This window comes from Marmota flaviventris, chromosome 1, assembly GCF_047511675.1.
Source record: "Marmota flaviventris isolate mMarFla1 chromosome 1, mMarFla1.hap1, whole genome shotgun sequence".
In the NCBI taxonomy this organism is placed as follows: domain Eukaryota; kingdom Metazoa; phylum Chordata; class Mammalia; order Rodentia; family Sciuridae; genus Marmota; species Marmota flaviventris.
In genome coordinates this window covers 213569378-213594013 of record NC_092498.1, presented here as the reverse complement: position 1 = coordinate 213594013, position 24636 = coordinate 213569378, and the positions used below count along the sequence as shown (strand labels likewise).

General features: G+C 38.3%; 2 protein-coding genes across 3 annotated transcripts in view; one reads left to right on the top strand and one right to left on the bottom strand.

Annotated features, from left to right (window-relative positions):
- The window catches only part of LOC114082597 (zinc finger protein 699-like), a 24397-nt gene extending 6561 nt beyond the window's left edge, over window positions 1-17836 (bottom strand). Inside the window, exons 1-5 of one of the 2 annotated variants that reach the window (XM_071603029.1) lie at window positions 17722-17836; window positions 15235-15287; window positions 13207-13333; window positions 1686-1796; window positions 699-882 (exon numbers count right to left, since the gene is read on the bottom strand). In XM_071603029.1, coding sequence (XP_071459130.1) covers window positions 699-882; window positions 1686-1796; window positions 13207-13333; window positions 15235-15282 — 470 coding nt within the window. In that variant the 5' untranslated portion in view covers window positions 15283-15287; window positions 17722-17836. The other variant, XM_071603037.1, reaches the window with a different exon arrangement.
- On the top strand, window positions 17803-24636 carry LOC139701827 (olfactory receptor 7E24-like). The gene is made up of 2 exons (XM_071601881.1): window positions 17803-17822; window positions 23694-24636. Exons 1-2 carry the CDS (start codon window positions 17803-17805, stop codon window positions 24634-24636), a joined length of 963 nt encoding a protein of 320 aa, XP_071457982.1.

Sequence of the window (24636 nt, the reverse complement as noted above, 5' to 3'; positions counted from 1 at the left end):
AAAAACTCTCTAGACAAAATTCTTTGTGAAAGTACATTTTCTTTTAAATTTTGAATTTGAATCCTTTTATTTCTTTTTTTTAAATTTATTTTTATTTGCATGTATTCCATTAGTTATACATGATAGCAGAATGCATTTTGACACATCATACATAAATGGAGTATAATTTCTCATTCTTCTGGTTATACAGGATGTAGAGTTACACTGGTCATGTAATCATATATGCACATGGGATAATAATGTCCAATTTATTCTACTATTATTCCCACACCCCCTCCTTTCACCTCATTCCCCTCTAATTCAAAGTACCTCTATTCTTCCCAATCCCCCCCCCCCCTCCATTGTGAATTAGCATCCACCTATCAGAGAAAACACCTGGCCTTTGGTTCTTTGCACCAGCTTCATCCATTTACTGGCAAATACCATGATTTCATTCTTATGAAAGCATAATTCTTGACCTAGGTTTATGTTGAAAATATGTTTCTTTTTAAAAAAATATTTTTTAGTTATAGATGGATGCAATATCTTTATTTCGTTTATTCATTTTTATGTGATGCTGAGGATTGAACCCAGTCCTCACATGTGGGAGGCAAGCACTCTGCCCGCCACTGAGCCACAACCCCAGCCCCAAAATATGTTTCTTAAATCTCAAAATTGTTTCCTGATGCACTACCTTCTCTTATATGAAGGGCACTCACCTTAAACCTTTCTCATGGCTTTTGTTCCAATCATCCACACCATGGGAGTCCTGGTTTTCATGTAAAATAGAGGAGCAGGAACCATTTCTTTTGAATCTCACTATTTTCTGTTTATTGGATATTTTTTCTCCATTGTTATCTTGAAGAGCAACTAATTCCTTAGTATTATGTAGAGACTCAAAACCTGAAACAAAAAAATAAAACAAAATAAAGTTACCTATGAGCAAAGGAGTTTGAGCAGTGCAGCTGTTTCAGGACTTCATTATTAATAGGCACAAGGATCAAAACTAAAACAGTTCACTAAAAAATATTTCCATGAAACCATAGTATGGTAACATTACCATAGTATGGTAACACATGCTTGTAATCCCAGCTACTTGGGAGGCTGAGGTAGGAGGTTCACAAGTTCAAGGACAGCCTCAACAACTTAGACTCAAAATTAAAAAGGGTATGGGATATAGCTCAGTAGTCCCCCAGTGCTGAAAAATAAAAAATAGTTCTATGAAGATGACAGTGATAGTAACATGACCAGTAGAAATTATTGGGACCAGAGACATGAAAAATTGTGCTCCATATGAATCAAAATGCATTCTGCTATCATGTATAACAAATTAGAACAAATAAATATATATTTTTTTTTTTAAAAAGAAAGGTTATGTTAAAATTTTTCTGTTAACTTGATATTTCATATTAGTATTTCATATTAGTGTAGAAAATATATTAAAAATTTTCATTAATAATTTTTAAAAAAATTATCAGGAGAGGAAAACAGAAAGGATAAAATACACATACCAAAAGCAAACAAAAAAAAAGCAAATATGGAGATCTTTGCCAAGAACAAGGAAAGTATGAGAGGACAGATAAACAGTCAAAATAGTCCTCTGAGGCATCTGTGGATAATGAGCCTCCTCAGACAAAACAAACTTTTGCTTTATTTCTATTTTATTTTTTTCTCCTCCCAGGCCAGTTTCTCCAAGGGATTCTTGCCTTCCTGGTCCTGCTCGGTACAGATGCCCTGGATAAGTTCTGTCTTCACTGTCTGCAGTTCCTCCTCTTGTTCCCACTGGGAGATCAGATTGGGTGTGAGTAGTGGGTACCCTGCACATGAGGAAAGGAATATCATGAGGGAAAGCAATGAAGAATCACAAACATCTTTCCATAAGATTGGGTCAAACTTTGGTCTTCTGATACTCTAAAGACAGAGAAGGATGAGTTTAACTGAAACAAAATGTCAAATCCATTGAAGAAAAAAAAAGGCAAAGGAGGGAGGGAGAGGAAGGAAGAAAGAAAATAAAAATAGAGAAGGTTAAAGAAAAAGCTGAGATGTGGGAAGAAAGGCAGCCTCTAATGTGAAGAACTGATCTGAATCAGACATGGTGACACAAGCCTATAATCCCAGGGTGGGATTGGGAGGCTGGAGGATCATGAAGTCAAGGCCAACCTCAGCAACTTAACAAGATCCTGTTTCAAAGCAAAGAAAAACAAAATTTTAAAGGATTGGGGACATAGCTCGGGGTAAAGTGCCCCTAGGTGTTCAATTCCCAGCCCAAAAAAGACAAAGAAAGAAAGATTGATCGGGCTGGGATTATAGTTCAGTGGTAGAGTACTTGCCTAGCATGTGCAAGGTGCTGAGATTGATCCTCAGCACTACATAAAAATAAATAAATAAAATAAAGGAGTAAAAAATTATTAAAATAAAAAAGATTGACTTACATTCATAGTGGAACCTCAATATAATTATAAGCTGATCTGACACAGCCAGAATATTTTTTATATTTTTAATATTTTTTTAGTTGTAGTTGGACACAATGCCTTTATTTTATCAGGTTTAACAGGGTTTCACCAAAAGTCATATCCAAATATATCAATGAAACAGAGTAGAGAGCACAGACACAGATCTACATAAGTAAAGTTTGCCCTCTATATTCGTGAATTCAAGCAACCATGGATAGAAAATACAATAGAAAAAAATTACATCTGTATTAAACATGTATTTTTTTGTGCTTATGTCCAAATCAATACAGTACAAAAGTAATTATAAGATAGGATAGATCTTAACTGTTAAGAAAATGCACTCCGCCACACCAAAAAAAAAAAAAAAAAAGAGACACTTTAAATGAAGAGGCTATTTCACAAAACTAACCTATAGAAAACATTCCAAACATTACAGCCAACTTCTTTGTCCAGGGTGGCAGGAAAAAGGAGGTAGAGCCAACCTGAGTGAAGACTACAGACTCAAGGCCTAACTAATCAGAATGTCACAGACCAAACCAAGAGCCTTGGCACTTTTCCAATACTTGTTTAGCATAGGTGTTGACCAATAGTATTGGCACTTTTTCGAGACATGATTAGCATAGATACTGACCAACACCCTTAGTATCTTTCCAAGACCTGATTAGCACAGATATTGATGAATGCCTCATCCAGTAGCTATTTAAGTCCCTAGACTAGTACACTTAAGGGGAAACCTACTCTCAGGTTCCCCTCTCAGCCCCTGAGAGTTCTACTTCTTTTCTTTTCAGTTATATAAATAGTACACCTTCACTCTTGCCTTCTGTTGTCTGTGGATTTGTCTTCAAATCTGTGAATAAGACCTTGGGGAAAAAAATGGCAGCCAGCTGCTGAGGTCTGCCATTGAGAGCTACAACACACTGCTCAGTAATACTGAAGAAGAGTCAGGTTCTGCCAGCTCTGACCCATGGAGCTGACCAGACAGGCATTTCCCTGCTGTGATTAGTTGCAATACTAAAATGGGCTCTCTCAGCTGCAGAGGCATGTAACTTATGTGGACCTACAGACCAGCAGAGTGGAGAATCTGGTTTCATTTCAAACTCCAGTTTCAATTACATAGCACTTACATTTTGTCAGGCACTAAACATAATCAAGAGATGATGTAAAGTATATGAGAGCTTAGGCTGTATACCAGGGAATTTTAATTAAGAGATTTTGACCATCCACAGATGTAGGTCTCTGGGAAGATACTAGTATCAAATCCCTACAGACCAAGCAATAACTATGTAGTCAACTGATCTTCGACAAAGAATTGACAGCAACACAATAGAGAAAAGATAGCTTTTTCCACAAAAGCTGTTAGAACACTGGACATACCCACATAAAATAATGAATCTATGCCCTTCACAAACATTAATTTAAAATGGATCATAGATCTAAATGTAAAACATAAAACTAGAAAAAATTGTACAAGATAGAAGGAGAAAATCTAGATGACGTTGGATTTGGCTATGACTTTTTTGATACTATATCAAAGGTATGATCAATGAGAAAGAGATTGACACAATACACCCCATTAAAATTAAAATTCCTGCTCTGTGAAAAATGATATCTACAGAAAGAAAAGATAAGCTATGCCTAAAAGAAGACATTTGCAAAAAATTTCTCTGGTAAGAGGCTGTTTCACAGAGATTTATCTGATAAGAAACTGTTTTCCTGTTCTTTACACAAAGAATGCTTTAAAAAAATATATTTCTTAGTTGTATACAATATCTTTTTTTGTTTATTTATTTTTAATGTGGTGCTGGGGATCAAACAAGGGCCTCACGTGTGAAGCGAGTGCTCTACCACTGAGCAACAACCCCAGCCCAGAATGCTTTTTCTTTTTTTTTTTTTTTTACATATTTTTATTAGTGTATTATCATATACATAATATTGCAATTCATTTTGACACAACCATACATGCATGGAATTAATGTGCTCCATTTCAATTCCCAGTACTTCTCCTTTCCTTTTCTTCCTCCCTCCCCCTGACCCCTTCCTCTTCTCTACTTGTCTTCCTTCTATTTACCTATTGTTTTAATTCCTGCTTTATAGATACACACAATGGTGAAAGTCACTGTGATATATTCCTATATTTGCACAGCACAATTTGGCCAGGTGCACTTTGCAGTCCCCTCTTTCCCTCTTCCTCCTTCCTTCCCATCTGCCCCCTACCTATCCTACCCTTTTGATTTTCATGGGCTCCCTCTGCCTGTTTCCCTCTTATTTTGCTCAAGCTTCCACACACAAGAGAAAACATTGGACCCTTGGCTTTCTGAATATGGCTTATTTCACTTAACATGATATTTTCCATTTCCATCCATTTACCAGCAAATGCCATAATTTCATTCTTCTTTATGGCAGAATAAAAACCCATGTGTCAATTGCTGCTGCCTCTGATTCTACTGCTGCCAGCCTGAGGTCCTCTGGAGGTTTTCTTTCTGGGCTGCTGCAGAAGCCACTGCTGTGCCCAGAGGTCTCTTTTCTGGGCACTATCTGGTTACCCCTGACTCGATTCTGATGCTACCTCCATGGTCACTGCCGCTGAACCGGAAGTCTCCTGTTACTCAACCGCCACCTGCACCACTACCGCTATTGCTGCTGCCTCTGATTTCTCTACTGCTAGACTGAGATCACCTGGAGGTGTTCTTTCTGGGTGCTGCTGCCACAGAAGAAACTGTGGATGCAACTGAAGCCCACATTGCTGCTGACCCCTGGAGATCACCTGGTGATGCTGCTCCCACAGCTGCAGTTGTAACTGCCAATGCAGCCGCCACTACTGCTGCTACCATGGCCTAGAGGACTGCTGCAGGGGAGATTCCAGGTTTGGTTGCATGTGGCTGCACCCATTTTGGGATACCAGCCAGGGCCTGGGATCTGGGTGCCAGCAGGTTTACCACCACAAGACCCTCTGTCTGGGGACTCCAATCAGGACCTGCAGGTCCAGTGTTGGGGTACTTGTGGGTTTGGAGGACCCTGGGGTTTTCCTGCTGAGAGTGCTAGTGGCCTGGGTATTGCTGCTACATCTCTTTCTGTTGCTTGTTTGCATGAGTGTATTCCTGGTGGTCTCTCTGCAAGTAGGAGCAGCATTGAGATCTTGGGACTACAAATGGCAGAGCCTGAGGTATTTGAAACCCAGGTTTGTAGGCTAGAGACTAGGTTTGCAAGGGCTGATCTGGGTTTGTTGATCCCAAGAGACGTCAGAGTCAGAGCAGAGAAACTGTTGAACACTGACAGAGACAGTTCGACTTTCCAAAAAGATTTATTTTATTTTTTTATTCACTAAACTCTCTACCATATTTGGAAAAGGATGCTTTTTATGCTATTTTCTTTCCAACTTCTCTCCAATCAACAGCCAATCTCTGTCGGCTCCTCTTCCACTCTTCCTGTGAATTTTTACTTCTAGCTTCTCTCTTCCTCCCTCACAAATATTACATACTACACTACTCTGTTCTCTCATCCACCCTTTGAAATTGTAAACCATTTTAACAAAATTTCTGTTTATACTATAGATAGTTATTAAATTCATCATTTTGGTTTAATGCCAGAAAGCAGTAGTTGCCTTAGTGGGAGCTATTAGGTTTAAGGCTACATAATATATGCTGAGTAATATTGATATTGGTCTCACCATTAAAGGTGAGGCTCTGGAAACCTTCAGACACCTAGACACTATAAGTCTACAGGGTAGATTTTATGCTGCCTTAGATCCATACTTCTAGATGGGAAAACACACTAACAACATGAAAAAAACAAGGAAATAAAGAGCCCCAAACAAACCAAGATGCTTCAACAACAGAAGCCGCTGATAACACAGTAAAAAAAAAAAAAAAAAAAAAAATGTCCAAGAAGGAGTTCAGATTGCATATAGTTAAACTGATATGTGAAATAAAGGGCAGTATGAGGAGTGAAATCAAACAACATACAGGAAATGAAAGATTACTTCAATAAAGAGTTAGAGATCATGAAAAAAAAAAACAAGCAGAAATCCTTAAAATGAAGGAATCAGTAAACCAAATTATAAATTCAATAAAAAGCATCACCAACAGAGTAGATCACTTGGAAGACAGAACCGCAGACAATGAAGAAAAAATATATAATCTTAAAAGTAGAGTTGCCCATGAAGAGAAGATGGTAAGAAACCATGAATAGAACATCCAAGAATTATGGGATAACATGAAAAGATCAGATTTAAGAGTAATTGGAATAGATGAAGGAGCAGAGATACAAACCAAAGGAATGCATAATGTTTAAATGATATAATAGTAAAAAATTTCCCCAATCTAAAGAATGGAACGGAAAAATCAAATACAAGAGGCTTGTAGCACCCCCAAATGTACAAAATTACAGCAGACCCACACCAAGACACATTATACTAGAATGACTAACACAGAGAATAAAGATAAAATCTTAAAGGCATGAGAGAAAAAAATCAAATTACATATAGAGGGAAACCAATTCAGATCTCAACTGATTTTTCAGCCCAGAACCTCAAAGCTAGAAGGTCCTGGAATAATATATTTCAAGCTATGAAAGAAAATGGATGCCAACCAATAATTTTAAATCCAGCAAAATTAAGTTTCAGATTTGAAGATGAAATTAAAACATTCCATAATAAACAAAAATTAAAAGAGTTCACAATTAGAAAGTCTATATTACAGCACATTCTCAACAAAATATTCCATGAGGATGAAGTGGAGACAAAAAAGTGAAAACCAGCAAAGGGAGGATCTACACTAAAACAACACTCAACCAAATGAGAATCTAAGACAAATCAAAAACCAGAAAAAAATCAAAATGATAGGGAATACAAAATCATATCACAATAATAACCTTGAATGTTAATGGCCTAAACTCATCTATCAAAAGACATAGAGTGGCAGATTTTATCAAAAAGCAAGACCCACAGTATGCTGTCTTCAAGAGACTCACCTCATGAGCAAAGACATCCACAGGCTGAAGGTGAAAGGATGGGGAAAACCTTATCACTCAAATGGATTGTATAAACAAGCAGAAGTTTTCATTCTCATTTCAGATAAGCAGACTTCAAATCAAAGTTAATCAGAAGAGATTATATATACTTCCCTTAAGAGGACATTTCATACCTATTAAGGAAAGTATATATAAGAAGGATATAACAATTACAAATATTCATGCCCCAAACAATGGAGCATCTATGTACATCAAACAAATGCTTCTCAATTTCAAGAGTCAAATAGACCACAATACAGTAATACTGGGTGACCTTAACATACCTTTCTCACTATGGGACAGATCTCCCAAAACAAAAACTAAAAAAGGAAACTATAGAACTAAATAAAACAATCAATAATTTAGACTTAACAGACATATATAGAATATTTCATCCAACAACGAGCAAAGATACTTTCTTCTCAGCAGCATATGGCTCCTTCTCTAAAACAGACCATAGCTTACAGCACAAAGCAAATCTTACTAAATACAAAAAGAAAGAGAAAATATCTTGCATTCTATGAGACCACATGGAATGAAATTAGAAATCAACAATAAAATAAAAATAGAAGTAACAAATGGAGACTAAATAATACACAATTGAATGATGATGTCTAGTAGAAGAAATCAAGAATGAAATTAAAAAAAAATTCTTAGAGGTAAATGAGAACACTGATAATCATATCAAAATCTCTGTAACACTATGAAGACAGTACTCAGAGGAAAGTTTATTGCATCGAGCGCATTCATTAAAAGAATAAAAAGTCAACAAATAAATCACCTAACACTACATCTCAAAGCCCTAGGAAAAGAAAAACAAATCAACACCAAAAGCAGTAGAAGACAGGAAATAATTAAAATCAGAGCTGAAATTAATGAAATTGAAACAATTGGAAAAATTGACAAAACATAAAGTCCGTTCTTTGAAAAAATAAATAAAATAGATAAACCCCTGGCCATTTTAACAAAGAGAAAACTCCAAATTACTAAAATACAAGATGAAGAAGGAAATATCACAATGGACACATCTGAAATACAGAAGATAATTAGAAACTATTTTGAAAATTTATACTCTAATAAAATAGAAGATATTAAAGATATCAACAAATTTCTAAAGATATGTGACCTACCCAAACTGAATGATGAGGTCATACATGCTTTAAACAGATCAATTTCAAGTAATAAAATAGAAAACATCATCAAAAGCCTACTAACCAAGAAAAGCCCAGACCAGATGGACTCTCAGCTGAGTTCTACAAGACTTTCAAAGAAGAATGAATACTAATACTCTTCAAAGTATTCCATGAAATAGATAAGGAGGGAACCTTTCCAAACTCATTCTATGAGGCCAATATCACCCTGATACAAAAACCAGACAAAGACACATCAAAGAAAGAAAACTTCAGACCAATATCCCTGATGAACATAGATGCAAAAGTTCTCAATAAAATTCTGGCAATCACATACAAAAACATATTTAAAAGATAGTGCACCATGATCAAATGGAATTCTTCTCAGAGATGCAAGGTTTGTTCCATATACAGAAATCAATAAATGTAATTCATTATATTAATATACTTAAAAACAAGAATCATAGGATCATCTCAATAGATGCAGAAAAAGCATTTGACAAAACACAGCACACTTTCATGCTCAAAACACTAGAAAATCTAGAGATAGTAGGAACATATGTCAACATTGTAAAAGCTATATATGCTAAACCCAAGGCCAGCATCACATTCTAAATGGAGAAAAATTAAAAGCATTCCCACTAAAAACTGGAGCAAGACAAGGATGTCCTCTTTCACCACTTCTATTCAACATCATCCTTGAAACTCTAGCCAGAGCAATTAGATAAAAGAAAGAAATTAAAGAAATACAAATAGATAAAGAAGAACTATCACTATTTGTTGATGGCATGATTCTATATCTAGAAGATCAAAGAAATTTATAGAAAATTCTAGAATAAGTGAATTCAGCAAAGTAGCAGGATATAAAATCAACAACCATAAGTCAAACACATTCCTATACATCATCAATGAATCCACTGAAAGAGAAATTAGGAAAATTAACCTATTCACAATAGCCCCCTTCAAAAAAAAAAAAAAAAAAAAACTGGGAATCAATCTAACAAAAGACCTCTACCATGAAAACCATAGAACACTAAAGAAAGAAATTGAAGAAAATTTCAGCAGATGAAAAGATCTCCCAAGATCCTAGACAGGCAGAATTAATATTGTCAAAATGGCCTTACTACCAAAAGAATTATTCAGATTCAATGCAATTCCTATTAAAATCCCAATGACATTCTTCATAGAAATAGAAAAAGCATTCATGAAATTTATTTGGAAAAATAAGAGACCCAGAATAGCTAAAGCAATCATTAGCAAGAAAAGTGAAGCAGGAGGCATCACAATACCAAATCTTAAACTATACTGCACAGCTATAGTAACAAAAAACAGCAGGGTATTGGCACCAAAATGGACTTGTAGACCAATGATACAGAATAGAGGACACAGAGACAAACCCACATAAATACAGTTATCTCCTACTAGACAAGAATGCCAAAAACAATCACTGGAGAAAAGATAGCCTGTTCAACAAATGGTACGGCAACACTGGAAATCCATATGTAGCAAAATGAAATTAAACCTCTATCTCTCACCCTGTGCAAAAAATCAATTCAAAGTAGATAAAAAACTTAGGCACTAGAACAGAGACCCTATGCCTAATAGAAGAAAACAAATAGGCCCAAATATTCACCACATTGGATTAGGATCTAACTTCCTTAACAAGACTTCTAAAATGCAAGAAGCAAAGTCAAAATAATCAACAAATGGGATGGATTCAAATTAAAAAGCTTCTTCTCTCAAAGGAAACAATTAATAACGTGAAGAGAGCCTACAGATTGGGAGAAAATCTTTACCACATGCAACTCCAATAAAGCATTAATCTCTATAATATATAAAGAACTCAAAAAACTTGACACCAAAAAAATAAATAACCCAATCAATAAATGGGCTAAGGAACTGAATAGACACTTCACAGAAGAAGAAATACAATCAATCAACAATTTGCATTTCTTCTTCTTTTTTTTTAACAAATAATCATTTTTTTTATATATATTTATTTTATTTATTTATTTTCATGTGGTGCTGAGGATCGAAACCTGGGCCTCACACGTACTAGGCGACCTCTCTACCGCTGAACCACAATCCCAGCCCACATTTCTTCTTTTGAAAAATCTGTTTAGTCCCTTTTGCCCATTTCTTGACTGGGTTATTTGGTTTTTGTTTGCTTTGGATTTTTTGTTTGTTTGTTTTGTTCTGTTGTTGAATTGTTTTGTTCCTTGTATATTCTGGATGTTAATCCCTGTCAGAGGAGTAGATGGAAAAGATTTTCTTTCATCCTGAAGGCTGTCTCTTCGCACTTAATCATTTCTTTTGCTGCGTTATACAAAGAAGTCTTAAAGATCAATAATAAGAGAACAAAAAAAATACCATAAAAATATAGCCAAAGACCTAAACAAACACTTAAACAAATACAGACAAATGGCAAGTAAAAAAGTAAAAGTACGCTCCACATCCTAAAATCATTCAGGAAAAACAAAACAGTGACACACCTCTACACGCCTTTTTGAACAGCCAAAATCCAGAAAATTGACAATGCCGAATATTGGCAAAAATGTAGAGAAACTGGAACTCTCATTCATTCTTGATGGGAATGCAAAATGGTACAGCTACTTAAGAAGACAATCTGGTGGTTTCTTATAAAATTAAAAATACGCTTACCATGGGGCTGGGGCTAGCGCTCACCTAGCACATGTGAGGCACTGGGTTCAATCCTCAGCACCACATAAAAATAAATAAAGATATTGTGTCCATCTAAAAAATAAATATTAAAAAAAACTCTTACCATATGATCCAGCAATTAAATTGTGTCCCTTGGCATTCATGCAAGGAGTCAAAACTGCACACAAAAAGCTACACATGTTTATGAGAGCACAATTCATACTTGTCAAAACCTGAAAGCATCCAAGATGCCCTTTAGTAAACGGGATGATAAATAAACTGTGGCACATCTATACTACATAATATTATTCAACAATAAAAGGAAAATCATAAAAAGACATGAAGGAAACTTAAATGCACATTACCGAGTGAAATAGGCCAATCTGAACAAGCTACATACAGTATAAATTCCAAAATTATGACATTCCACAAAAGATAAAAAATATACAGATGATATAAAGAACAGTGGCTGCCAAAGGGATAAGAGAGAGTAAGGGATTAAAAAGTGAGAGCACAGAAAATTTTTATGGGAATAAAACTACTCTATATATTACTATGATGGTACATGTCATTGTACATTTGCACAAAGCCATACAATGTACAACACCACAAATGAACCTTAATATAGGCTATGGACTCTAGTTAATGATGAAGATGTGTCAATGTACATTCATCATTTGTAAATTAAACATGGACCATTCTGGTGGAAGATGCTCATAGTGAAAGAGGCTGTCTGTGTTGTGAGGACAGTAGTTGTTAGAAATCTCTCTACCTTCCTCTTAATTTTGCTTTCAAACTTAAACTACTCTAAAAACTAAAGCCTGTTAATCTGGGGCATGGTGGTGCACACCTATAACTCCAGCTATTCAGGAGGATGAGGCAGGAAGATCCCAAATTTGAAGCCAACTTGAGCAAATTAGCAAGACATTTTCTCAAAATAAAAAAGAGCTGGGGATTTAGCTCAGTGGTAGAGAGCCCCTGGGTTAAATTCTCAGTACCACATAAACACACACATACATATGTGCATACGTACAAATGTACATACACACATACATTTTTTTAAAGCCTATTTTGAAAATGTCCACCCATACTCAGAATGTTGCCTTATATGGAAACAAGGTCTTTGTCAATATAGTAAAGTTAAGATGAGGTTATTCTGGATTAAGATCGACCCTAAATCCAATGACTGATGTCCCTATATGGACAGAGATTAGAAATAGGTACACAGGGAAGGTAATGGTGGAGGCAGAGACTGGAGTGATACATCTATAAACAAAAAGGTCTGCCAGCAACCACCAGAAGCTAGAAAGAGACAGGGAGGGACTTTTTCCTTAGAGCCTTTAGAAAGAATATAGCTCTGCTGACACCTGGTTTCACACTCCCAGAGCCAGAAATATGAAAGAATAAAAATTTCTATACTTTTTACCCACCAGTTTATGGTACTTGTTCATAGAGAGCCTAAGAAACCAATATAATCTACCCCATAGACTCATCTCTAAATCATCCAAAAAGCACAAATTCTCTAATAGGTACTTTCTAACACCCTCTTACTAAGATGCCCCTCGACTCCCCATGGGTATGTTCTCCCATGACTGCAAAATAAACCCCACTTGTTTAACTTACAGGTGTGCTCCTGGTGGTCTCTGGGTAAAGGGCATTCACAGCAGTAGAATCTTCAAAGGTCTCAAATCACAAACTCTCCCTGTGCCCCAGAGAAGCCCCCCAATCCCCACACATTCAATACTTAATAATCCTCAAGGCTTTCAACCACAAAAAGAAAAAGAAAAAACAAGTTTAATATGCCCGTGTTCATTTTCATGAAGAAGACTCCAGATTGTAAGCACCCTGTGGTCAGTGACCACGTTTGTCTTATTTACCAAGTACTCCCATTCCTCAGCACAGATCCTGGAACAAGGTCAACTGGTAGATAAAATCGTTTTCTAAACCACTACATGAACCAACGTTGCCAATCTTACCTAGTGAGACCAGGTTCTGGAAGGTTTCCAGCATCACATCTCTGTAGAGGCTCCTCTGAGCAAGATCCAGCAAAGCCCACTCCTGCTGGGTAAAGTCCACAGCCACATCCTCAAAGGTCACCGAGTCCTAAAAGATGCCACAAATTCTGTTCAGAAAGGTACAATTCCTCCAGTGTGTGCGAGATGATGGGTGAAGCTGACAGCACTGGGGACCTGAGAATCAATTCAGGGGAGGTTCAGAAGATTCTGTGGTCTCCCCAAGTCTATGGCAGGACTCCGTCAGCAGATCTCTTTCCCTTTCTACACACACATACTTAATGACTGAACAAATCCTGTCTAAAAGCCAAAATACTTCTAAAATACTACATTAGTCTCTTTGCAGTTGATGGTAATGAAATAAGAAAAAAAAAAATCAAAGTTATTTTCCTTCGAACCTGCATAGAACACTGGATATTAGGTATGTGGGTAATTTTCCACACACATCAAGCAGTTCTCCAACAGACACTAGCTAGGTTTCCTGTTATTCAATAACATTCTTACACTATCTACATGGACAGCTTCATCCCACAGGTTGAGGGCTCAGTCCCACAAAACTTCCCCATACTTTAAACAACATAGCAACTAGTACATTGTCATTTTTACTTCTGACCAAATGACTACACTCAGGGTCCCCACTGTACCCTCCTTGAGTTGGCTAATATGCTGGGATGGCTTACAGAATCTAAGCAAACACTTCCTTGTGCTTATGGTTTGTTATAAATACAGAGAACTATCCAGATAAAGAAATATATATGGCATAGCAGGGTAGGAAAAGTTGCAGAACTTCCACGCCTATTGGGGTGCCTCGTACCAGGAACCTCTACATATTCAGCTATACAGAAGCTCCCTAAATTCATTCTTTTTGGGTTCTCACAGAGGCTTTACCAGAAAGCATGACTGATTTAAATTAGCAATTTAAATAGTCAATTTAACCTTCAGTACCTCTCAACTTCAAGGTTAGGGGATAGGGCTGAAGAGTCAAGCATACCTTAGTTCTTCTGGACCAGCACTCATCCTGAGGTTATCTGTCTTGGTCACCAGTCATCATACAAAGCTACTCTTATCACTCCAGACATTTGAAGGGTTTTAGGAACACTATGCCAGGATATGGAACCAAGACCACATATTGGACAATATCATATTATTCCTTATTCAGAAATTCTTCCTTATTCAAGAATAACTTCACCTGCTAATTTATTCCTATTAAGGTGAGCACAACATCAAACTCAGGTTTAAATCTTGATGAGGTTTTAATGAATGAAAACACAGAGCGTGAATGGGAACTTTTCCTTTTTCCCCCCCTCACAATCCTGAGAGGCCCAAGAGCCTGCACATCTTTCAAGTCAGGCCCACAGCTGGCTCCGTTTTATAGTATTGTGGCCTGGGCTCATCAAACTATAGCACATGCACTTACTCTAGCCTATCACATACTTATGTAAGTAAAGTTTTATTGCAATACAATAAAACATTTTTTTATGTTCCTCTATGAATATTTTTTGTATTAAAATGACAATTTCCTTGTAATAGAAATTCTATGACCTTCAAAACCTAATACTTACCATGTAATCCAAAAAAAAAAAAAAAAAAAAAAAGAAGCAGATTGCTAACCTGTGCTCTAAAATAGCAGCAGGATATCAAATGAAATAGAAATATTCTTTTTGAGCATTATACCTGTTAGAGTCTGTAAACAAGTCAGGATGGCACCTGGAAAATGTTAGAGTCTGTAAACAAGTCTGGATGGTGCCTGGAAAAATGCCAGAGGGAGTGGTTTGTGAAGTAACGCCAGGGAGCCATTAAGTGTGGAAATTTCTTATTGGTTGACTGCTGTATCTAGTTTATGTTAATTAAGATAAGCTGTGTGGAATGTATAAATACCCCTCCTGTCCTACAATAAAGGGCTTTCACTCCTGCTGTATCAATCTACACAAGTTGTTCGTCACTCCCTGGTTATTTTGCTGCAGCAGGACTGCGGCAATACCTTTTACTTACCTGCATCATACTTTTCTGTAACCCAACACTTATTCTTTCTTCCTCCATGTCACCTTCATAAAGAAAAGTAAGACATTGAGAAGTTACAGGTAAGACAGAAGCTGACATGGGAATCCAACCCTCCAGAGAATTCCCATACTCATGAGCCTGGATATTGTAGCACATCAATTACCAGTGACAACTCAAAACACATACCATGACTCCCAAGTAAATACAAACTGAACTTGTGTGAAACTGGAACAATACTATCTCCCCTAGAGATACAAAACAACACTCTTATCCTTGTCAATGATACAAAAGAGGTTAATAGTAACATTTTATTAGTAAATTAACTCAAGTCTTAAGAACATCTGGCTGTCAATTTCCCCATAACAAAAAGCATAAAATGTATCAAGTGGTGCCTTCAACCCTAAGAATATAAACTCCCTGACTCATATCTAAGAAAGCACTAATTTATTTAAACACTAGGCTTCTTGGGGCTCCTTGATCAACATTTTTACTTGTTTACCATTTTACAGGATAATAGGCATTACTGCAAAGCCCTGAACACTGCTGTCATCCCAACCCCACCCAATGGGCTCCAAAAAACCTAATTTCTGAGAAACAGAATCAAGCTATTTGTTATGGTTTGGATATGGGATGTCTTTCAAAGCCTCCTGTGTTGAAGGCTTGGTCTCCAGTGCTGCAGTGTTCAGAGTTTGGGGTTGGGGAAAGCGATTGGATTATAAGAGGTCTGACTTCATTGGTGGATTAATCCATTTTATAGATTAAGAGTTTGAATGGACTACTGGGAGGTAACAGGAACTATAAGAGGTAGAATCTAGAAGAGATGAGAAAAAGGAAAAGGAAGAAGTAGTGGAGGTGGTGGAGGTGGTGGTGGTGGTGGATGGTGATATTAGTGGTAGAAGAGGAGGAGGAGGAAGAAGAAAATTTCATTGTATCCAGTCATTAAAAGAATCATATTTAAAACATGCACAAGGAAACAGAAGTTGCAAATTGTTTTACAGAAAGTTTCACAAAATAAGTGGGAAATCCATAATTCCAGTGTACAGAGGGAAGGTAATTTCCTACTTCCAACACCAGAAGGGCACAACTAAAAAATATGCCAGATCACATATAAAGTACAAATAATACAAAAGTATTGGTAAGAGTTGAGAAATGAACAATAAGTATAAATCACAATTTAAGTTCATTTCATCCTAGGAATGACGGATGCTTAAAAACTGAATCACCAAAAAAAAAAAAAAAAAAAAAAAGAATAAAACTGAATCACTGGGACTCAGTGGTACGCACGGTGCCTTACTAGTGTTGAGTCCTTGGATTCAATCCCAGCACCACAAGAATAAAATAAACAAAAACTGAATCACTGATTAATGAAATTCACAGTATTCATAGAAAGGTTATTTGACATATTCCCTTAGACACAAAGAAATGACTAATCTATTTCAGTGTACATTGCTAATAATAATTTAGGCCATTAGAAAGGAAAAGATTTTATAGGTTACAAAATGCAAACATTCTATTTAATAGGGAAATACTGATTAATTTTCTCTGAAATCAGGAACAAGGCAAGAATGAAAATTATATGCTAATCTCCATTCAGCCGGGAGTCCTGGCAAGTGCAGTAATTAGAAACAAAAAAAAAAAAAAAAAAAGGAAAACACAAGTATTTAGGAGAAGAAAAATTCAAACTAGCACATTTTCTGTGCAAAATTTTAAAAAACTATAAATAAGTGACCAAGCTTCTTTTTTTTCCTCCCTGCATTTTGCAGTACTAGGGATTGAAGCCAGGGGCACTCTACCACCGAAGTACACCCCCAGTCCTTCTAATCTTTTGTGTAGAGATAGGGCCTGCCTAAATTGCTCAGGCTGCCCTTGAACTTAGGATCAAGTTCTACCTCAGACCCAAGTAGCTGGGATTACAGGCGTACACCACCGCGCCAGGCTAAAATGTATCACTTTATTAAGGATGAAATCACTTGCCCAGGAGGCGGGTTAACAGTATTTTAAATCAGCTCCCTCTTGTGTATCTGAATGCAACGTGTCAAACATGCCCCAGGCCCCTGGGGAACTCTCAGACCCGCGCTAGACAGTGAGCGAGGCCCAGGGGCAGCAGGCCGAGCTCACCCCACGCCGGGTGTGTGCAGACCAGCAGACCCGCACGAGGCTCCGGACCCGGGACCCCGACGCAGGCGAGGCCTCTGCTCTCCGCAGGGAGAGGTCGCGGGACTCTCCAGCTCCGGCCGGCAGGAGACGCGCCAGCTGCTGGCGCAGCCCGGAGTCCCCGATGCGGTCACCTGAACGAGCGCGGCGCCGGCGAAGCCTACGGGACTCTGGGCCGCCCTGCAGAAGGGGGCCCGGGACGGCGGACCAGAGTCATCCAGCCTTCCGCCTCCCGCGGCCCATACCTGGATGGCGCGGGGCGGGACGGATAGGATGCGGGGGCTGACGACAGGAAGCCAGCCTTCCGCCTCCCTCGGCCCATACCTGGATGGCTCCGGCAGGGAAGGATAGGATGAGGACTGAGGCAAGAATATATCTCAGATGCAAGCTGCAGCGTAAACTGTCATGGCGGCCACAGGCACACAGTGAGCTACCTCGCGCGTGCGCAGACACGCTCTTCTGCCGCCCGCTACCCCCCTCCTCATTCTGAGAAACGCTCTGCGTCAGGGGCGGGGCTTCGGGAGCTGGGCGTGGTGCGGAGTCGCCCGCTCAGTCCAACAGCGAAGGGAACATGCTAATTTTCCCTGGGGTTGTAGGTAAAAAGAGAACCAGAACCGTGGGCGAGGCTGGGGAGGGACCAGGTTAGGCCGGCCTAGTGGACTCAGGTGAGACCACATCAAGGGTCGTGGCTTTTAATATTCCAGAGGTTGGGTCTAAGATGGGACCTGGTTGCCAAGGGAGACCCCTGGAAATTCCTAGAGGCGGGGCTAAAGTTAGAGCCTGTCACACAGGTTCCCTGAGGCCCAGGAGTAGGATGCTCTTCAAATGCATTAATACCCTAGCTAGAGCCCTGTCCCCAGGCCATCATACTTAAAACTCTGAGTCTACCAACCTGTGGGATAAACTCTTTTCCATAGATTCAGTCTTTAGGTCTTTACTTTTCCCTTTCATTGTTTTATTGACTATTGCTCTGCTAGAGGAAAGCTATTGAAAAGTATTTAATTAGGTCCTTCTATCTGGAAACCTGGCTGAACTTTAATATCTGTAAGTTCTTTATTTTGGACTTAAATATAAATAATATTTCCTGTGCATTTTTGTTATTATAATATTCACAAGTCGTTTATTTTTTTTTTTTTTTCTTGTTTGTGCAGGGCCTCCTAACTATAAGTCAGATAAGAAATAAGGTATTCATGTCTTGGTTAATAATAATCACCAAGGTTCCCATGTTAGCTGTAGTTTGTGGCTTTTATCAAGTCCTGTTTTGAATCTGCTTTGTGAAGACATTTTATCAGTAGTTTTGGTAAATATTATACAATGTATATGAAACTATTAAGTTCATAATAGTTTACTCCAACTTGATTTATGATGTCATGTCTGTAAGAAACAGACTCTTCTGTCCAAACCTAAAGAATAGATTAAGAAACAAAAGGTATAGCCAAAAAAAGCAAGGAATGTGATTTTCCTGTCCCCCAAGGCCAGGTAGGGCTGAAGGCAGATTGCTTTTTAGCAAAGAAAGCATATGGAGAATCAGTACAGTGAATTCATTTTATAGAATTATTCTCTTAACCTTGTGTTCCCACCATCTTCATCTATTTGTCCCCTTACACCTTACATCTAAGTATGTCTGTCCCCTTGATATAGGACAGATGTGGCTGGACACCAGAAATCAGGTTTATTTTAGCTGCAACAGTCCAGAGGAGGCTAACGCCTAAAAAGCTTTGGACCCTGAATCTGAAAATTCTTTTAGATTTATACTCAGTGGGGTGGTTACATGTCACTGGGTGGGTACATAACAGTTACTCTTTGTCCCACATTTTTAGGCTAGACAGAGGTTTCACAAATTTTGTCTGCAAACCTGGCATTTATAAGAAAGAGGTAGCTACAAACCACAGAAATTTTTGCTGATATCCTATTGACACCCTTTGTAAAATTCTTTCTGACAAGAAAAGAAGCTTAATTATGGCAAGGGTCTTTTGGATGGGGGTAACTGGTCTGCTTCACCCTTACAAAGCAGTAAAGAATTTTTTTTTTTTTCAATGCTAGGGATCAGACCAATGTGTTGCACATGCTAGGCAAGTGGTCTACCACTAAGCTATACCCCTAGCCCCAGAACAAATTTTATTTAGGACAATTGCTGTAGGGGAGTAGAGACCTCAGTATAGAACTGGACTCAATTCTGAATACAGCACAGATAAGTGGAAATTTATAAGCCAAGGAACACGGTGGTGGTTCTAGGTAGACATGAACAGTGGGAATATGGTGTTTAAAGGGTTAATTTTATATATATATATATATATATATATATATATATATATATATATATATATATATATATTATGGAAAACAACATCTCCCTAGAAAAGGGAAATGACAACCCCCAGGGCTGAGGGAGGACAATGGGTCCTGGGAGAGAAAAGGCAAACAAAGTGCCTTGTGCTCTCTCTGGTCTTTCCTCCTTTCCCAGTATCCTGGAGGGGAAGGCAAACAAATGGGCTCTGGGCTCTGGATTATTATCCCAGTAACAAAGAGTTTCAAGCTTTACAACTGTTTTCCTGAGTTAGATTTTTAACCTGCACAACTAGTTTCCTGACTGTTCAGTCAACATGTCCCAAGTCTCTCATGATTAATTCACACGAAATCTTCTATTATGATTAACTCTCATTAAGATCTATAAAAAAACAGACCTCTCCTTTAACCAGTCACCATTTTCTCCCCTGAAAATGTGCCATTTCACTACTGCTTAATAAAGACAGTTTGCTGAGCTGAGGTCCACTCCTGTTTTCAGTTATTTTTGCTTACATGAGCCTACATGCTAACTCTCAGCATGTCTCTCTTTGAAACAATTCACACAAGGCCATTCTAACTCAGCTGTACTTTAAAAATAATAAGAGTATTTGGGCTGGGGTTGTGGTTCAGTGGTAAAGCTCCTGCCTAGCATGTGTGAGGCACTGGGTTCAATTCTCAGCCCCACATAAAAATAAACGTGAAAAATACAATCTGTTAAAAAAAAGATTGCAGTATTTACAATCCTTGACTAAGGAGATTATTGTTTTCAGGATGTTCTGGTCCTTGTCCTGATAGGCTATGATTCTGCCTATCCAGGGAACAGAGGGTTTTTAAAGAGGTGATTCAAAGGCTACTGTCCACATTTACCCTGATGTAATTCATTTGTTAATTTGAGAGATAACCATTTCTTAAATCTTCTGGTTCCATCCCCAGAGATCTGTTTACTTCATTCCTGTGATTGATGTGTGCTCAAGGACAGATAACTGGGCCTAAGATAGGAAAAGGTAAACCTGTTTCCCCAGAAGTTAGGAAAGGGAAAAGGGAGAAGAGAAAAAAAGAAAGTCAGCATTAAAATAAGCCTCATTGGAAAAGTAACAAGGGATATATTCAAAACATGACATGGGCCACTGTCACATTCTTTTATCTAGGGCTGAAGAACACAGGCCCCAAAACTCCTTTACTAATAAGAAAAAGAAAAAGAAATCAAAGAAAAAAGCACAAGTTACACTGATCTGGGATGGATCTGGATGAAAGAGGATCTTTGACTTTACACAAACCAAAATGACTAGAGTTTCTGTTCAGTAGAAACATGCACAGTAGGGACTAAAAAAAATATGATACAATCCTACCATCAGTCAAAAGAGGTTGTGCTTAGTGATAAACCCAGCCTAATTTCCTCTTAAGACTGGGAACCATCTTGTCACATTTTATTTTGTGAGCCCATTTTGGCTTTACTATAAATTACTGTGATTTCTCAACTTGCTTGGAATGCCTGCCTATGCCTTGAATTCACCCATGCCTGGATTTCCCTGACCAGATAGCAACCCACTCTGAAGGTTGCTTCAGAGTTGTTGCTTCATAAATTCTGGCTTTTCCTGGCCAGATAATGACCCTCTTGGAAGCTGTAATGGTGCCTCATAAATTATGGTGTTAGGATCTAAATTTACTCCCTAAGTGCTGGACCATTAAATCTACTCCTGCCTTTGTGTTATGCTTGTAAAAATCCTGTTATCTGTAAGTTCTCAAGACATCTCCCATTTTTGCAACTTTCTGTGCTATAAAGCTACACTCCTAGAGAGCTGGAGGGCTATCTAATATTCCCACAGGTTTTGGCCTGTCAGAATTACAGGCTTGCTTTAATTTGATTTAAATTGGAGTTGATGGTCTTTTCTTTGAGTTGTGGTTTAACACTTAGGTGGGATTCTCTAGAAACCTTCCCTTCTGTCCTAATAAAAACTGAGTTCACAAAGAAGTGAGGTGTCACTCTCCTGAGAGAAAGCACTCTCTCTTGTGAGGGTATTTTCCCCTTCTTTCTCTTCTAATAAATTCTGCTATTCTTTTGCTAAGTTTCACGTCTTGCTTGAAATCTTCTCGTGCAAAGACAGGAAAGCCAAAGAATACATCAATTTCCAGAAAGATCTTATCTCAGGTATCATCTTATCTCCTTATCCATTGGTTGTGTGGAGGGGAAGTCAGAAAGGAATATACTAAGAGGAAACTATCACAGATAAAGGGGGCATTTTGGTTCAACCAACCTAACAGATTTCTTGCTAAACACAGGCCAAAGTGATCATACATCACCAGAATGTTAAAAGCTAAGAACCTGATTAGATATTGTTAAATTAAGTTTGGCCTCAAACAGCCCCTGTGAAGTGGACTGTAGCTTGATGTGTAAGCAATTTGGATCTAACCTTAGCAACAGAGTCTCAGCGAATCACAGTAATCAACTTTCAGCCAGCCACAGGCTGCCACCTGATCAGCCCATGCTCATGTGAAGCAGATGCTTCAACAACCAAGTGCATATAAGGCAAATGCTAACTGCAGCCAATCAGGATGTTTCTGCATTTCACTTCCTTTTCTTCAGCTAAATAAAAATAAATAAATAAATATAGTGGGCAGACTTGGTTGGGGCACTCTGAATTATAACCTAATGTAATAGGTTCTTTTCTTGATCAATGTGGACCCAGTGAGCACAACCAAAAGGTAATGAATAGAAAAAGCTGGCTCATGGGGTGCATGCCTGTAATCCCAGCTACTCAGGAGACTGAGGCAGGAGGATTGAAGTTCAATCCTCAGCAATTTAGTGAGATCCTAAGCAATTCAGCAACATACTGTCTCTAAATAAAATATTTAAAAGGGTTGGGGTTGTGGCCAATGGTTAAGTGCCCCTGGGTTTAATCCCTAGTACCCAAAGAAAAAAATAGAGAAGGATTTGTTACCCTCAGTCATATGCTAGGTGCTAAAATCATGAAATGAAAATAAAAGCTTATGATTAGAACAACAATCTAGCAGCATTGGCAGGCTGTCATTAAATGAATTATCAAGAGAAAATAAAAAACAAAAAAAATCTGTCTTCCTAACAGATACTTTCCTGCAATGGCATGGGGTTGAACAAAAATATAATTCCAAAAAAATTAAAAATTTCATAAGGGTGTCTTATTATTACATTATTCTTTAACCAATGACTGACAGGTGCACTGTACATTAATATCACCTTTGTGCTAACTGATGTTATGTGATTATGTGCATTTAAACTATACATCAAAATTTGAAGATCACCAAAGTCAGAGACAGGAATTTCTCTGACATAGTGTTTATAGTCATTTTAATGCCAGGATTTTTTTTTTTTCATTGCCTTGAGGTAAGTTATATTGGACAGCTTCTTGATTTCTTTTAATGACAATAATTTTCAAATGGGAACAGTATTTCTTCTTCTTCTCTTTTATTATTATTTTTATGGTGCTGGGGATGGAGCCCAAAAGGCATGCTGGTTCTGCTATTTTATTAGAAAAGTAGACTGTACAAAACAAGCCAGACTCAGGAGCACAGGTTTTTCCTCCAATGTGGAAGTTAGAGAGAAAAGAGGGTGGAAATGGTACTCATCAAAATAAGAGGGAGGACATTAAGGAAGTGGTAGGAGCTTGGGGAAGGTGAGGAAGGAAGTGGTAGGTACTAGGAAATAAAACTGATCAATTGTTAAATGCATGTACAAATAGACCACGATAAAACCTACTCTTCTATATAAGTAATATACACCCATAAAAATTGTCAGAATGGACTATATTTCACTGTGATCATAGACTTGTTATGTGTAATGATCTTGGTCTCTAGCACTGCTCATTTACATATGAGCAGAGAAGGGTGTGAAACACAGATACCAGTAAAGCAAGAGCTCAGAGAAGACTCAGTTGTCCAGAAAATATTTCTGAAGGTGCATGGAATTCAAGTGTGAGTACTTGCTTGTGCTGAACACCTGTTGTTTCCTTATTCTAACACTTTTATTCCCAAAGGTGTCCGAGTAATACAGAAGAACCTAATCTAACACGTGTCTCAGAATTCCTCCTCCTAGGCCTCTCAGAGGATCCAGACATGCAGCCCATCCTATTCGGACTGTTCCTGTCCATGTACCTGGTCACTGTCCTTGGGAACCTACTCATCATCCTGGCGGTCAGCTCTGACCCCCACCTCCACATCCCCATGTACTTCTTCCTCTCCGACCTGTCCTTGACTGACATCTGTTTCATCTCCACCACGGTCCCCAAAATGATTGTGAACATCCAAACTCACAGCAGAGCCATCTCCTACATGGGCTGCCTGACACAGATGTCTCTTTTTGCCAATTTTGTCTGTGTGGATGACATGCTTCTGAATGTGATGGCCTATGACCGGTTTGTGGCCATCTGTCACCCCCTGCGATATCCAGTCATTATGAATCCTCATCTCTGTGGCTTCTTAGTCACAGTGTCTTTATTAATTGGCCTTTTCAACTCCCTGCTGCACAGTTCGATTATACTACAGTTTGCCTACTTCAAGGTTGTGGAAATTTCTAACTTCTTCTGTCACCCTTCACAACTCCTCAATCTTGCCTGTTCTGATACTTTTACCAATAACATAGTCATTTATGTTATAGGTGGCACATTTGGCTTTCTTCCCATCTCAGGGATCCTTTTCTCTTATAATAAAATTGTTTCCTCCATTCTGAGGATCCCATCCTCAGCAGGGAAGTACAAAGCCTTCGCCACCTGTGGGTCTCACCTGGCAGTTGTTTGTCTATTTTATGGAACAGGTATTTTAGAGTACCTTGGAACAGCTGTCTCACATTCTCCCAGGAAGGGTGCAGTGGCCTCAGTGATGTATACTGAGGTCAGCCCCATGCTGAACCCCTTCATCTACAGCCTGAGGAACAGGGACATTAAAAGTGCCCTGAGGAGGCTGCACAGCAGGATGGCCTAA

What these genes read in the sequence shown, in the direction of transcription:
- LOC139701827 (XM_071601881.1), top strand. Translation starts at nt 17,803, where the DNA reads ATGGCGGCCACAGGCACACA. An exon ending in ATGGCGGCCACAGGCACACA is followed by an intron (nt 17,823 to 23,693) that starts GTGAGCTACCTC and finishes TTATTCCCAAAG; the next exon opens with GTGTCCGAGTAATACAGAAG.